This window comes from Sesamum indicum, linkage group LG9 (assembly GCF_026168435.1).
Source record: "Sesamum indicum cultivar Baizhima isolate 11 linkage group LG9, ASM2616843v1, whole genome shotgun sequence".
NCBI lineage: Eukaryota > Viridiplantae > Streptophyta > Magnoliopsida > Lamiales > Pedaliaceae > Sesamum > Sesamum indicum.
The window spans coordinates 4,488,656-4,500,789 of NC_142665.1; the positions used below are offsets into that span (position 1 = coordinate 4,488,656).

At 34.9% G+C, this 12,134-nt stretch overlaps 2 protein-coding genes across 2 annotated transcripts; both read right to left on the minus strand.

Annotated features, from left to right (window-relative positions):
- Nucleotides 1–1,739: 1,739 nt before the first annotated feature.
- LOC105170597 (uncharacterized) lies at nt 1,740–4,138 on the minus strand. The gene has a single exon (XM_011091426.3). It carries the CDS (start codon nt 3,581–3,583, stop codon nt 1,922–1,924), a length of 1,662 nt encoding a protein of 553 aa, XP_011089728.1. The 5' UTR covers nt 3,584–4,138; the 3' UTR covers nt 1,740–1,921.
- A 2,789-nt stretch (nt 4,139–6,927) lies between these two features.
- Nucleotides 6,928–10,514, minus strand: LOC105170598 (calmodulin-binding family protein). The gene is made up of 8 exons (XM_011091427.3): nt 10,212–10,514; nt 9,023–9,612; nt 8,871–8,936; nt 8,689–8,777; nt 8,489–8,579; nt 8,140–8,379; nt 7,940–8,041; nt 6,928–7,852 (listed from the first exon to the last, which is right to left on the minus strand). Exons 2-8 carry the CDS (start codon nt 9,575–9,577, stop codon nt 7,163–7,165), a joined length of 1,833 nt encoding a protein of 610 aa, XP_011089729.1. The 5' UTR covers nt 9,578–9,612; nt 10,212–10,514; the 3' UTR covers nt 6,928–7,162.
- Between the last annotated feature and the right edge of the window lie 1,620 nt (nt 10,515–12,134).

A 12,134-nucleotide genomic window follows, 5' to 3' on the forward strand; every position in this document is an offset into this window, starting at 1 on the left:
AATTTTGATTATAAAAAAAATTAACCGACCGGCAATAAATCAGTAATAGGTCAATTGGTGATAAATATAGATTTTTTTCTATTTCTTAGTGACTAACGAGGGACTTATTCGTTAGACGGAATCAAATTGGAGTCACAATTTCAAATTGCGACTTGGGCTTTTCATTTTAAAAAAAAAAATATTTAATTAAAAAATCGCGACTCGTTATATTATTATTAATATATTTAAAAAAGTTTATATTAATATATATATTTTTTGTAATAAAAAAATTAATAACTCCACTATTGTAACTCACGTTGTATCTTGTATTGCATTCTGCATATTTACGCCATGTGTACAAATATTACATCACTTATTTTATACAAAGAAAGATTTATATACGTGCGTATATATGTGAAATGGAATAAAAAAAAATTATAACAATTTGGAATAGAAAATCCAATATGACCATATTTACTTCAGATGATTGGATTGAATTATCTGTATCGTTTAGCCCAATCCCACATTCACCGAACTCGGCTCATAAATGATGGGGGTAAATTGCATTTTTTGTTCCATATGTTAAATTTTTTTTCAATTTAAAGGGTGTTTCGGTAATAAGTTCACATATCTTATAAGACGTTTTAGAAGCTTATGAGATGTTGGATTTTATTTTAAAAATAAGCTTTTAAAGTGTTTGGATAACATAAGATGTTAGGGTGTTTGGCATAATAAGGTCTTTTATTGGTAAAATAACTAAAATAGGCATGAGACTACTGGAATAAGATAAGTTGTTACTTCTTGACACATTTTGTTTTAAATTTTTTTAAACGCTTTTATAAATAGTACACATTAGTTTCATTCAAAATAAAAATTTAATAGATAATTTTTTTACAATAAAAAAAATGATGAATTATTACTTAAACTTTTGAATAAAAATAATATATACGTAGATTCATACTAGTCGAATATTAATTTAAATATATAGTTTATATTTTCTTTGTTAATACAATGATTATTTCTAATTATATAATTTATAATGTTCTGAATTTATTTTTTTGATAAATATAATATCAATACCAATCTTATTTTAATGTGACTATAATAATTTATTTTAAATAATTGAGTATTTTTTCTTTTTTAAATGTTAGAAAATTTAAATAGTAAAAAAAATAAATCCTAGAGAGAAAAAGAGTGTATATGTTTGTGTTTGTGTGAGAGAGAGAGAGCGAGGAGATGTGTGAGTGCATGAATAGCGATATTTTTTGTCTGATGACCTATTAATTTTATGTAGCTTATAAAATTTTTAAAAAAAGGTTAGAAAATTTAACTTTTTTTTAAAGAGTTTATAAGATTCAAATATTTTATTTTGAGATCTTATAAGCCTTTTTAAAAAAAAAATTAGCCAAACACTTAACATCTTATAAGATGTTTTCCGTAGCTTATAAACTTAGTTAAACACCTTCTTAGTCCCATTTGCTATAATTTTTTATATTGCATCCCGTAAATTAAAATTTTTTCTCAATTTTAGTCTTATATGCATTTCTCGTCAAATAATTAATGAAAAAAGTATGAAAATGCATGTGAAACTACTAACGACTCCATTAATTATCGAACCAAAAATATATGTGAGAACTAAAATTAAGAAAATTTTAAACTTATGGAATGCAATTCGAAAATTTATAACGAATGAGATTAAGTTGAAAAAGAGCTTTACCACACAAGACCAAAAATGCAGTTTCCCCTAAAAGAGGTGTAAGTTTCCAAGAAGAGATAGTATGTAACACAATGCATAAGATATAGTAACACAGTTACAGTTGTGAACAAGTTTCCATATTGGATGCCAATACAGACTACTGTAAATAGGCCAAGAGGTGACATGAGAATCAACATCAACATACAAAAGAATAGGGAATTCAAAAGAAATTCCATATTGATCGATTTAGCATGTGTTGATCCCATCCTTGCAATCGCTCGTCAAGTTATAGAACGTTTCGATCCGTTTCTTCGACCTATAGAGGACCTCCGTGTCCACCGCCACTCTCATATAACCATCAAACTCAACGGAACGGCCTCCGTTGAGAAGGCTCGTCTCGTTGTACCATTCACTTGTGTTACCCCACAAGTACTTGTAGTCGTCGAGCAAATGGACTTTGTAGTGAGATCTGAGCTTATCAAAGTAATTGTAGAAGGGCTCGTTTGTGGCAATGTACAAGTTCCTCCATGGTGCTATCGTTCCTTGAAGCTTAGCGACAATGGCTTCTGGAGACGTGTCGGCATCCAAATGCGGCCACAGCTGCTTGTTCAGTGCTTTCGTGCCCCGGACAACGTGGATGGCGTCGAAATCCCAGTCCATGCTCCCACTAATCTCTGATACGATATTCATTAATCTCTTTGACTTCCAAACTGCTGTCCATGGCCTCTCAATATATTTAGCAGCCGGACCTTCACAGACCCTATACCAATAGTTTTCCGGCTCAGGAGCATCGAATTGTCGCCATATAATTGTGCTTTTATCTTTCCTTAGCTGCATCGGCGTCACCTTATAGCTTGCTACCTTTCTAACTGGAATTTTCGCCTTATGAGTCTTATCCCATTTTTTCCAATCTCTGATAAACTCACCTTCCTCCACGATTGAAGAAGCCTCTTTCAAATGCTCAAAATCAAAATAGAACCTAAAATCTTTTCCTTCCTCGTCCTTATTGCTCTTCGTGTAAGTAGACGCCATACAGATGCTCAAATCCATTACAAATGTCCGGTTCAAATACCGGGCCTCACCAAGAGCACACAAGAAGCTCCAAAGGTAGTGGTTCATCCCTTTGCAATAATCACCTCCTCTCGAGTAGTACAAGTACTTCCCCTTCCTAAAAGCCGAGTCCGACCCCAACACTGGGATCGTATCATTGATCTCATCATCTCGAACGGGAGGAGCGACTTTTGCTCTCGGACCATTTCCAGTGGCATTGACTCTGTTCCTTGGACGACGAGCATTTAAACCCGAGTGCCAACGCCCCGGACGGACCACCTTGTAACTACAATCATCCTTGAACCCCATCTTAAACCGACGGAAATCCCTATACCTCCGCCAAGACTTCTCTTTCTTGTTCCTAAACCTCCAGGACACATCACACTCATCCGGCTTTGATCCATTAACCGGGGCTTGATAATCCAAGAACGCAATCGCCTTAAACGTCCTCAGATTAAACCTCTGGATCGCGATTAAAACTCTAGGATCCGAACAATTCACCACAGACGAATCCCCACAACCTGACTTCAATGTCACATTTTTCATGATCTCCTCCTCTGACTTCTCTATCGTAGATTCGGTAATAGGTGCCACTGATCCCACTGGACTTGCCGCCGGTGTAATACCAATATCCTCACCGGTTTTCAGGACCGATGTATCGGTCTGAAACGTGGCATTCTCGACCTCCATGAAAACCTTAGTTAGAGCTCTAGCAGACTCCCAGGGATCAGGGGGTTGATATGTAATAGCAATGACTGTAAATAGTAAGACTGAGGACACAAACACTGAGAAACACACATTGCTTATTAGCTTTATTACGTTTTGCCCAATGGGATCTGTTGGATTCAATTCTTTCATTGAACCAAAGCCCTGAATTTCCCAACACACTCAAATTTCACTCATAAAACTACTAAAATCCGCAGTTAACCTTCAAATCAAGAAGCAAAACAAGTCATGCTCTGAAATTGAAACTGAAGCAGCAGAATTCAGCAGATGTGAAAGCAAAGCACTCACCAATGGTATGAAAACGACCCCTCTTTGCCCAGAGACTAAGTTAACAAGAAAAGTGTGGATCTTGGCCTCTTGGGCTTGAGGAGAGAGAATGGAACAGAACTGCAGATGAGGAGAAAGAAAGATAGGTTTAGGGTTTAATTACCAGTGATCTGAGAGAGACCCACAATTCTTTAGACATCAATGTCGCTAAAGATTGGATCTTGAGGTGAAACTCAGTGAACTGCAGTGCCAACTCTGAAGAGAGGAAGGGGAGAAAATTAGAGAGTTAAGATTGAGTAGAAAGGCCTTTATTGCAAGAATTGGAATGTTATTAATTTGACTTAAAGAAACAGCAATCCAGACATCAAAAGATAAGAAATTTGAGAAAGATTTTTGTTAATTTTTATTACAAACAAAGAATTGTCTTCAGTTTGAAGCTAAACTTGTTAAATCTCTGAGGGTCCAGCTACTAGCACTCACCATTGTCAGCATATATATATATATATATATATATATATATATCTTTACTTCACTAAATAAATTAAATAATAAACATTATTAATGATATTTTATTTATACTTATACAAAGTAATTTACATCCACTGCATATAATAATTATTTTTTTTATGAATCACATTACATTAATATGATTGAAATTTGATAGATGATATACATGCTTCACACCATTTCATATTTCCTGTCTAAATTCTAATGGTTCAAACATGTTCCAATTGATAGATCATATGCAGCTGATATTTAATATATCCAATGATTATATAATTGTCTACACTTATTTTTCTAAAATAAGAAATATATACTCATTGCCACAAAAATATTGGGTGTGTGCCCAATGCCAATGCATCACTTGGGCTTATGTATTAGGGATCCTACTTACCTCTCATTTAGTTGTAACACCACAAATTAAAATTGAGAATAATATTTAAAAATAATCGCAATTAATAATTTGGATCTCATTTTGTGTTATTCGGACTGTAATAAATATTTTAGCATATATTTTGTGAGATATACTATCAATCATTGTGGTCTAATCATTACAGTTGAGTTTTATTACACCTATAATACAAGTTCACATTTTTACTAAAATGTTTGCTGGAGGTGAGTATAGTACAATTACAAAGATTTTATTTTGATTCTTGGTACCAGTTAGCTATAAGGGTCTTAGCCAGTGATGCGAGTCGATATTCAACAGCACCACAATGGTCGGAGGACTTTGATAAAAATTCTAAGATTATCGGACGGCTAATATTGATAATAGAGGTTAGCACTTTGATACTTAAATCAATAACTATTTTACTTAAGAAATAAATGAAAAACTTGAATCAAAGTGAGAATAATGGTTGTAAATAGTGTGAACATAATAGAATTCATATGGAGTGCAAAAAGTATGCTAAAATTAGTTTAAAAAATCGAGAGAGAATAAGAGTATGATTGTGATACCTTATGTTGCCAAAAGAACTGCACAATACATCAATTTATAAGCACTTATAGAGCAAGAAAAGAAGGCAGTTGGGATGAATCCACTGCCATCGGATGGTTGCACGTATAACAGAAAAAGAATCTTAAAATTTGAATTTATCTAGACGAAAATATGACAATTTGATCAAGCCTTTGCCTAGTCTACCCTCATATTTAGGAATGCACTTACATACTAAAAAATTAATTCGAGCCGAATCTTTTAGAGTTAGTTGGAGATAATTTAGTATGACATGTTATAAAGTGTTGACAACCTGTGTAACGTGTCGTCTGTATTGTATGCTGACTTGGTTTATTGAATTGGATTAGTTTCTCGAACCTGCAAGGTTAGAAAAAAGAAATAGTTTATAAGCTTTATATCATGCTATTGGCCCAATAGGGCTACTCAAAGAGGCCCACTTTCTTATTATTCGGACTTTGAAACCAACAAGGTCCAGTCGTATTTTTATTTTTCTATTTTTCTTTTCATCTTATATTTTTAAACAAAAGTAAAGGTTTGGAGTTATAATATAATGTAGTATAAACTTTTGGGTGAGAAGAAAATTTGTCTATATCCCAAAATTGGATTTCTTGTCTCTCCATCCCAAACATGAGATCCCACTTACCCAAAAAAATATGCACCCCCTCCAAGAATAGATCAATGATTGACAAATTATATAACAACAAATCATGCTAAAATCAGATCCCTTTGGAAATTAAGGCATAGTAGTGATATTATTGCAGATTCTATGTTTCTGGTTTGAAACATGTCTGTGTACTTGTAACTGTCCTTACTTTTGGATCTGCATGACATGACATTACAACCTGGTACACTGCAGCTATTAATTTTCTTGAAATTAATACACTGCTTTTCTTTCTGTGTTCTCTTGCCCTTATACATCACTTAACAAACTGAATAAGAATAACTTTGATTAGATTTCATTTGTCTGTACTTTCTGCATTTCTTGGGTTGGGATTTCCATAGCATCACACCTCACTGTAAAATTCTCCAAATCATGCATTATTTAATGAATGAATTATATATATATGTGTATACATTTTGAAGATATGTAATTGTTTTTCTCTAGTTATATATGTAATGTATATGATTACTCGCTCCTAAAACTCGTACCTCATGCTGAAGACATTCGTCAAACTCCACGCTCTTACAACATGGATCGTGTAAAAGGATGTGGTTGAATCAAACCTTTGAAAAGATTTGTTTTCAAACTAGTTAATGTCTCAATCAAGACTTGTCCAAATTGCTTATGGTGATGTACAAGACCAAGCCAATTTAAATAAGAACCACAATCCAACAGCTTCTCAATGAAGGAACTGACCCTGAATCTTGGATGTTGGTTCGAGAGGGTTGAACAAGTCATATTCAACACTGGAAACGCGAAAAAACGATGCAGACTTAACTCAGTCAGGTTATATGTACAACTGTCTGTTGGGAAATTGCAGAACAGATTGTGGAGTGTATGGTGAAACAAGAAGAAAAATCAGACATGGAAGGGTGCAGAGGTTTTTCATTGTCCGGATAATGTTCCAACATACATCAATGTGAAATTACCAAATTACCCCTCACTGTAAAGTGTTTGTTTGAAGTGTACATTAGTCAGACTCCACACTCAGAGCAATGTCAAGACACCGCCGTCTGGACTGACCATCTTAAATGAAGGCAACAATTGTCAGCAGTCAGTCAGTCACAATGTAGCTAATCAGAAGAGCAGCAGTGAAGAAGAAAAAATGAATCTTTCCTTTATGAACTGCAAGGGCATAAAAAACCCACAAAAGTTTAAAATTTTCACAAAAAGTGATTGTTGAATCAAAAAACTCTAACAATTCCTATAGAAAAGAATATGGATGAATTTCTATGCTATCATTCTTTCTATTCACAAAAAGAATGAATGAATTAAAGAATCAACTCTGCTTCCCAGGTTTCGGAAAAACTGGAGTTATCAAGTCCCTTCAGAGGTGACAACTGCCTCCAAGACTCTGACTGCTACTACGAGAGAGCATACTGCCGGTTGGTGTTGATGCCCGAGACGAGAATTCAACTCTTATCCGACGTTTACTTCTTGGAGATAAATTTACTTGCTCTAATGCATGAGACTGGAGCCCGGAAGGATAGTCTCTCAAGCAGCCGATTCTAGGTCCAGCTCCAGTGCTCCACCTGCACGACAGTTGCTTCCCCAATTGGTAGGACTTCATTCCTTTGTGCGAACTGATTCTTTGGAAAATGGATTCTTCTGAAATGGTCTCGTCTTTTGTTTCATCTTGCTCTTCAGACACATTATTCTGTTGAGTGCTGTTGTCGGGACTGAAAGAAAATGATTCTTGTGAAGTTTCTAGGAGGAAACTTCCAGTAGTTGATTTGGCCATTTCGTTTTCACTCTTCAACCTCTCTAATATGCTGTCCTTACTCGGAATCTGAAGAGTCGACAATTTTCTATTCAAGACGTCTGATGCTGGTGACTCAGCCACCTTGAATGCAGCAGGATTCTCATCTTCTACTGAATTAACCATCTTGGAACTCGAGTCTTCGATATCGATTTCTTCCATCATGAGGTGAGCTTTTGCCATCAAGTCATCTTCAGACGAGTTGTTCCTCACATGCTTTCCGGCAGATGATTCTTCTTCATCATCAGTGGAATCAAGCTGGAGACAATGAGATTAAATTATTGAGGACACAAGTTTCTGAGAGCCGTAATATAAACAAGAAACTAAGGTTGCTTCTCTGTCTACCTTAACATCAGCGAGATCCACATTGTTTTCCCTGAGAAATGATATGAAGTCCTGAAAATTTTCGGGTGTTGGCCGATAATGACCACTGTGAGGCCAGACCGCCTGTCAAAATCCAAGCAAGCATTCCTCATGATTGAGCTAACGTTTAACATTATCAGGCAAAGTAACATAAATCATATGAGTTTCCAGCGAAAAGATACCTTTAAGACACCCTTTTCAGCTACAATCCTCCCAGCAGCCAATGTAGCTCCACCAGCCAAGAAACTAGAGTGCTGAAATGAGCCCTTCTTTTTCTTCCCTACATATAATGTCCTAGAAGTGCTGAGGACAAAAATCCACTTACAACCCTTTGGTTCCTTAGTGGTGTCCAAAAGCTCCCCAGTTTCTCTGTAGAAGAGCTTCCCATTCTCTACTGCAACTTCATAAGCTTTTCTCTCCATCTGCAAGCGTAAAATCAAGAACCTATCAGTATGTAGGTTCTATCCGTATAGTCAAAAATTCATTCTTTTAAAACTGTGAGCTATCAAAAGATGGACAATAAGAACGCACCGGACCAAGATACTTGATGCACTGCTGTTGAAGCTTTGAGCGAGGGCACTTCTCTATAAGATTGACCTCTTTTCCTTCTCCTATATCTAGCCTGCACAACCATAACCATTTTGTTAACACCGTGCAACAAGAAAAGTCAACAATGATGGAAAAGTTCTTCAAGTCTATCTAAACATTTTACAGATATTAGAGATGATTACCAGTAGAAGAAGGGTTCTTTGCTTTGAGAACTCAACCATTTCACGTAATAGAAATGTAGATTGTGCCCATAACGATGTCGTGGATCGATCTGCTCAACAACAATTTATAAAATCAGTATTTGCCCCTGATTACTAAAGAGATACTTAAAGAAAGTTAAAAAGAGGAAAAGAGAAATACTTACAGCTTCCAGCCAATGTTGCAAAGCAAGTTTCTGAGCTTTGCCATTCTTCGATAACCCTTTACCTACCTGCAATAATACACGGCAAATTCTCATTTAGTGACCAGATTCTTTGGAAAAAAATGAAAATGACGAATGGTTAGATCAAAATTCACCTTCGCAGCCCTTGTTCTCGCTCTTGACCAGCGCGAAATGGCTGTCTCGTGTTTCTCAATGTCAAAAAAGGAAATTGAACTATGCTTTAGCTCTGCAAAGTCTAATAACTTCCACCAACTCTGCTCAATAAGAACAGCGCAATCTGCTAGCTTTCTCCTAGTCCGGAAGCTTTTGTACACCTTCTGCAGCTTTATAGCAGCCTCATGCTTGGGGCTGCACGGATCCAAAACCGGAGACTCGGGAGGTGTCTCCATCGAGCTACCTGATCTAGGCAATGGGCCAAAGGATTCTTGGCGCTTATACTTATCTTCAGCTGGAACTTCAGTAAATCTCATGGTTTGAGTTTTTCTTGCTCTGAACCTAACAGATCTTTCAACTGACAATTTTCCAGAACCTAATGACTGCAAACTCTTAGGCTCAGAATCTTTGCTAATGGATAGAACAGGCTTATTATGCGCTCCATCACCTAGGTCGATCGACTTTACAACAACCGATTCAAAACCGTTCTCTAAATCACAGTAAACTGCGAGCGGACATGAACAAGATACCCCCATGCAATATTGAAATGGATGGGAACAGTCTATGAGACCTGGATTTCAGTAAAGAAACAACTCTGTCAAAACAAGTACTATGTATAAGACTTCAAATTCACATGAAACCATATCATAGATGTATCACTATACTAAACTTGAATCCGATGGAACACAAGCAAAATCAAGAACAGTAGTAGATTATTCTAGTTATGGTAAATAAGACAAACACATCGCAGTAGAATAAACAGAAAAATGTTGTAATGCAGAATAACATATTAAAAAACCAAGAATTGATTTAAACTCTCTCTCTCTCTCTCATTCACATTTTTTCAGACACCCATCAAACTATAGAAAAGATTCTCGCAAAATTTCAGATAACATAAACACACCAATCAAGCAATACACACAAAATTTGAAAGTAATAACACGCACAAAATAAGAATGCCAAGAGAACCAAAATTATACACCCACAATGAAAACCCACTTGTCATATGACTCCAATCCATTGATTCAACTGTTCAAATCTAAGAAACTATCTACAAACGCGGAAAGATGGGAATTCAAACACAATCATAAACCACGGAGGGATAGAACAAGAATTTCTTGAAAAACGTCGAGAAACGAAAAAGGCACAGAGAAAGGTAAAATCTTTTACCTGATTGCACAAGATTGTTGGGAATGGAGAAATCTTAGGATACAGAGAGATTGGGTCGCTGTCCACAGGAATGGAATATGTATGAGAAGAATACAATTCAACAAAGAGCAAATACTCTGTCTTTTTCTGTGTTCTCTTCTTTGTTTCTCTGTATAGTTTTCTGATTTGGAGACTCGAAAACGTAATGTACCTTCCTTCCATCGATTGCTTGTGTTTATGTGTATATATATACATATGGAGGAGACGGAGCTGTACAAATAATGGGGTGGGCGTAGGGGGAGACGGGGATGGGGGGTGGTGCAGGGCAGAGAGAGGAGCACGTGGAATAGACTTTTTGAAGGACGAGGTACTTCTTACATCTTTCACTATATTCATTTTCCTCCCCACCATTTTGTCTATTTTCTCAATCAAGTCCCTTTTTTTCATTTTGATTATAGTTAATTATTTTTATTGACCCATAATATTATTTCCAATTTCATAATATATACACACTTTGGTGATTTTTTTAAAAACATAAATTCTGCTATCAACAAAAATTAATTTACTGTAGACTTATGAAATTATATATACTTGGTCAATTCAAAATTAAAGTATATTCAATATTTTGATTCAATCTTAATTTATAAAAAAAAATAAATAAAATTGACGTGTTAGAATGATACTGTCATTGCTAACATAAACACTAAAACGGTATCGTTGTCGCTGACGTAATCCAGACGCTCGATTCCCTTTTGATTAACCCTAATCAAGGTTTATTGTGAAGTCTTGGCCACCAAATCCCATTGACTTAGTTTGCATACTTGCTTATGTTAGGTCAAGTAGATATGTTTGTAAGTTGGTGAAGATTAATTTCCATTGCTTGCCCTACCCCTCCTTCAATAATCATACACTAAATTAAAACCTTACACACACACACATATATATTAGTAAAAGATTTGGATAAGTGTTTCTCTGATCATCGATACGGGCATGTTTTGAAAATCATAAATCCCTTACAGAGATACTTACAGATTACCCACCAACACAACCCTTACATTAAAAGAGGGCATGTCTTGAAAACCATAAATCCCTTACAGAGATACTTACAGATTACCCACCAACACAACCCTCACATTAAAAGAGGGAATCAAACTCACAACCATCGGACTGAAAATGATCCGTTCTTACCAGTCGAGCCAACACAGTATTGGGCTATACATATAATATACATACAATGTATGTAAGTAGTTCCAAAAGGCATTGAAACTTCCAAGTATTGCTCAAAAGTGACCCACAAGTTGACCTAACCACATATAATCCCATAAAGAAAGGGGTGTGATGAGGTAATAAAAACAAAAGGCAGCCTATCCATGTCCAAAGTGTTACATACATACATAATATTCTTTTTAATTAAAGTGTCACATTTATTAAAAATATATATATTTACATAAAAAAAAAGAAAAAGAAAGAAATTAAAATAATCATAGTGGAGATATTCACATCTTATATTAATAATACAAATGTCAACATTCAAAGTTTGTGTGTGGTGGCACTCCTACACACATATGTCATCTATTAATTAATAATATTTTTCATTAAATAAAATTAATTGTTGTAACAAATTATATATGGTTGCCAGCTTTATAGACCTAAATAATATAGAAAAAAATATATATTTCCCCCAAACCAAACTACATATAGTAGTAAAATATTTTTGAAGATCAATTAAATAAATAATATTTTTTTTTAATAATTATATGTTTTTGGCACTTGTGAACACTGAAAAAATAAAATAAGTAACTGGAAAATAATGAACTTCTTCAAATATTCACCATAATTTTTTTAATAATCTATTTTAATTTAAATGGAAGTTTTAAATAAAAACAAAAATGCTATTAATACTATGTATGCTGGCTTTTATATATTTTTAAAAAAATTCAAATA

Bases quoted from the DNA above. Each gene is read 5' to 3' on its own strand.
- LOC105170597 (XM_011091426.3), bottom strand. From the start codon at position 3,583: ATGAAAGAATTGAATCCAACAGATCCCATTGGGCAAAACGTAATAAAG.
- LOC105170598 (XM_011091427.3), bottom strand. From the start codon at position 9,577: ATGGGGGTATCTTGTTCATGTCCGCTCGCAGTTTACTGTGATTTAGAG. The intron at 8,580-8,688 runs GTAATCATCTCT...ATGGTTGTGCAG, and splicing joins AAAGAACCCTTCTTCTACTG to GCTAGATATAGGAGAAGGAA. The intron at 8,042-8,139 runs GTATCTTTTCGC...GGATTTTGACAG, and splicing joins CTGAAAAGGGTGTCTTAAAG to GCGGTCTGGCCTCACAGTGG.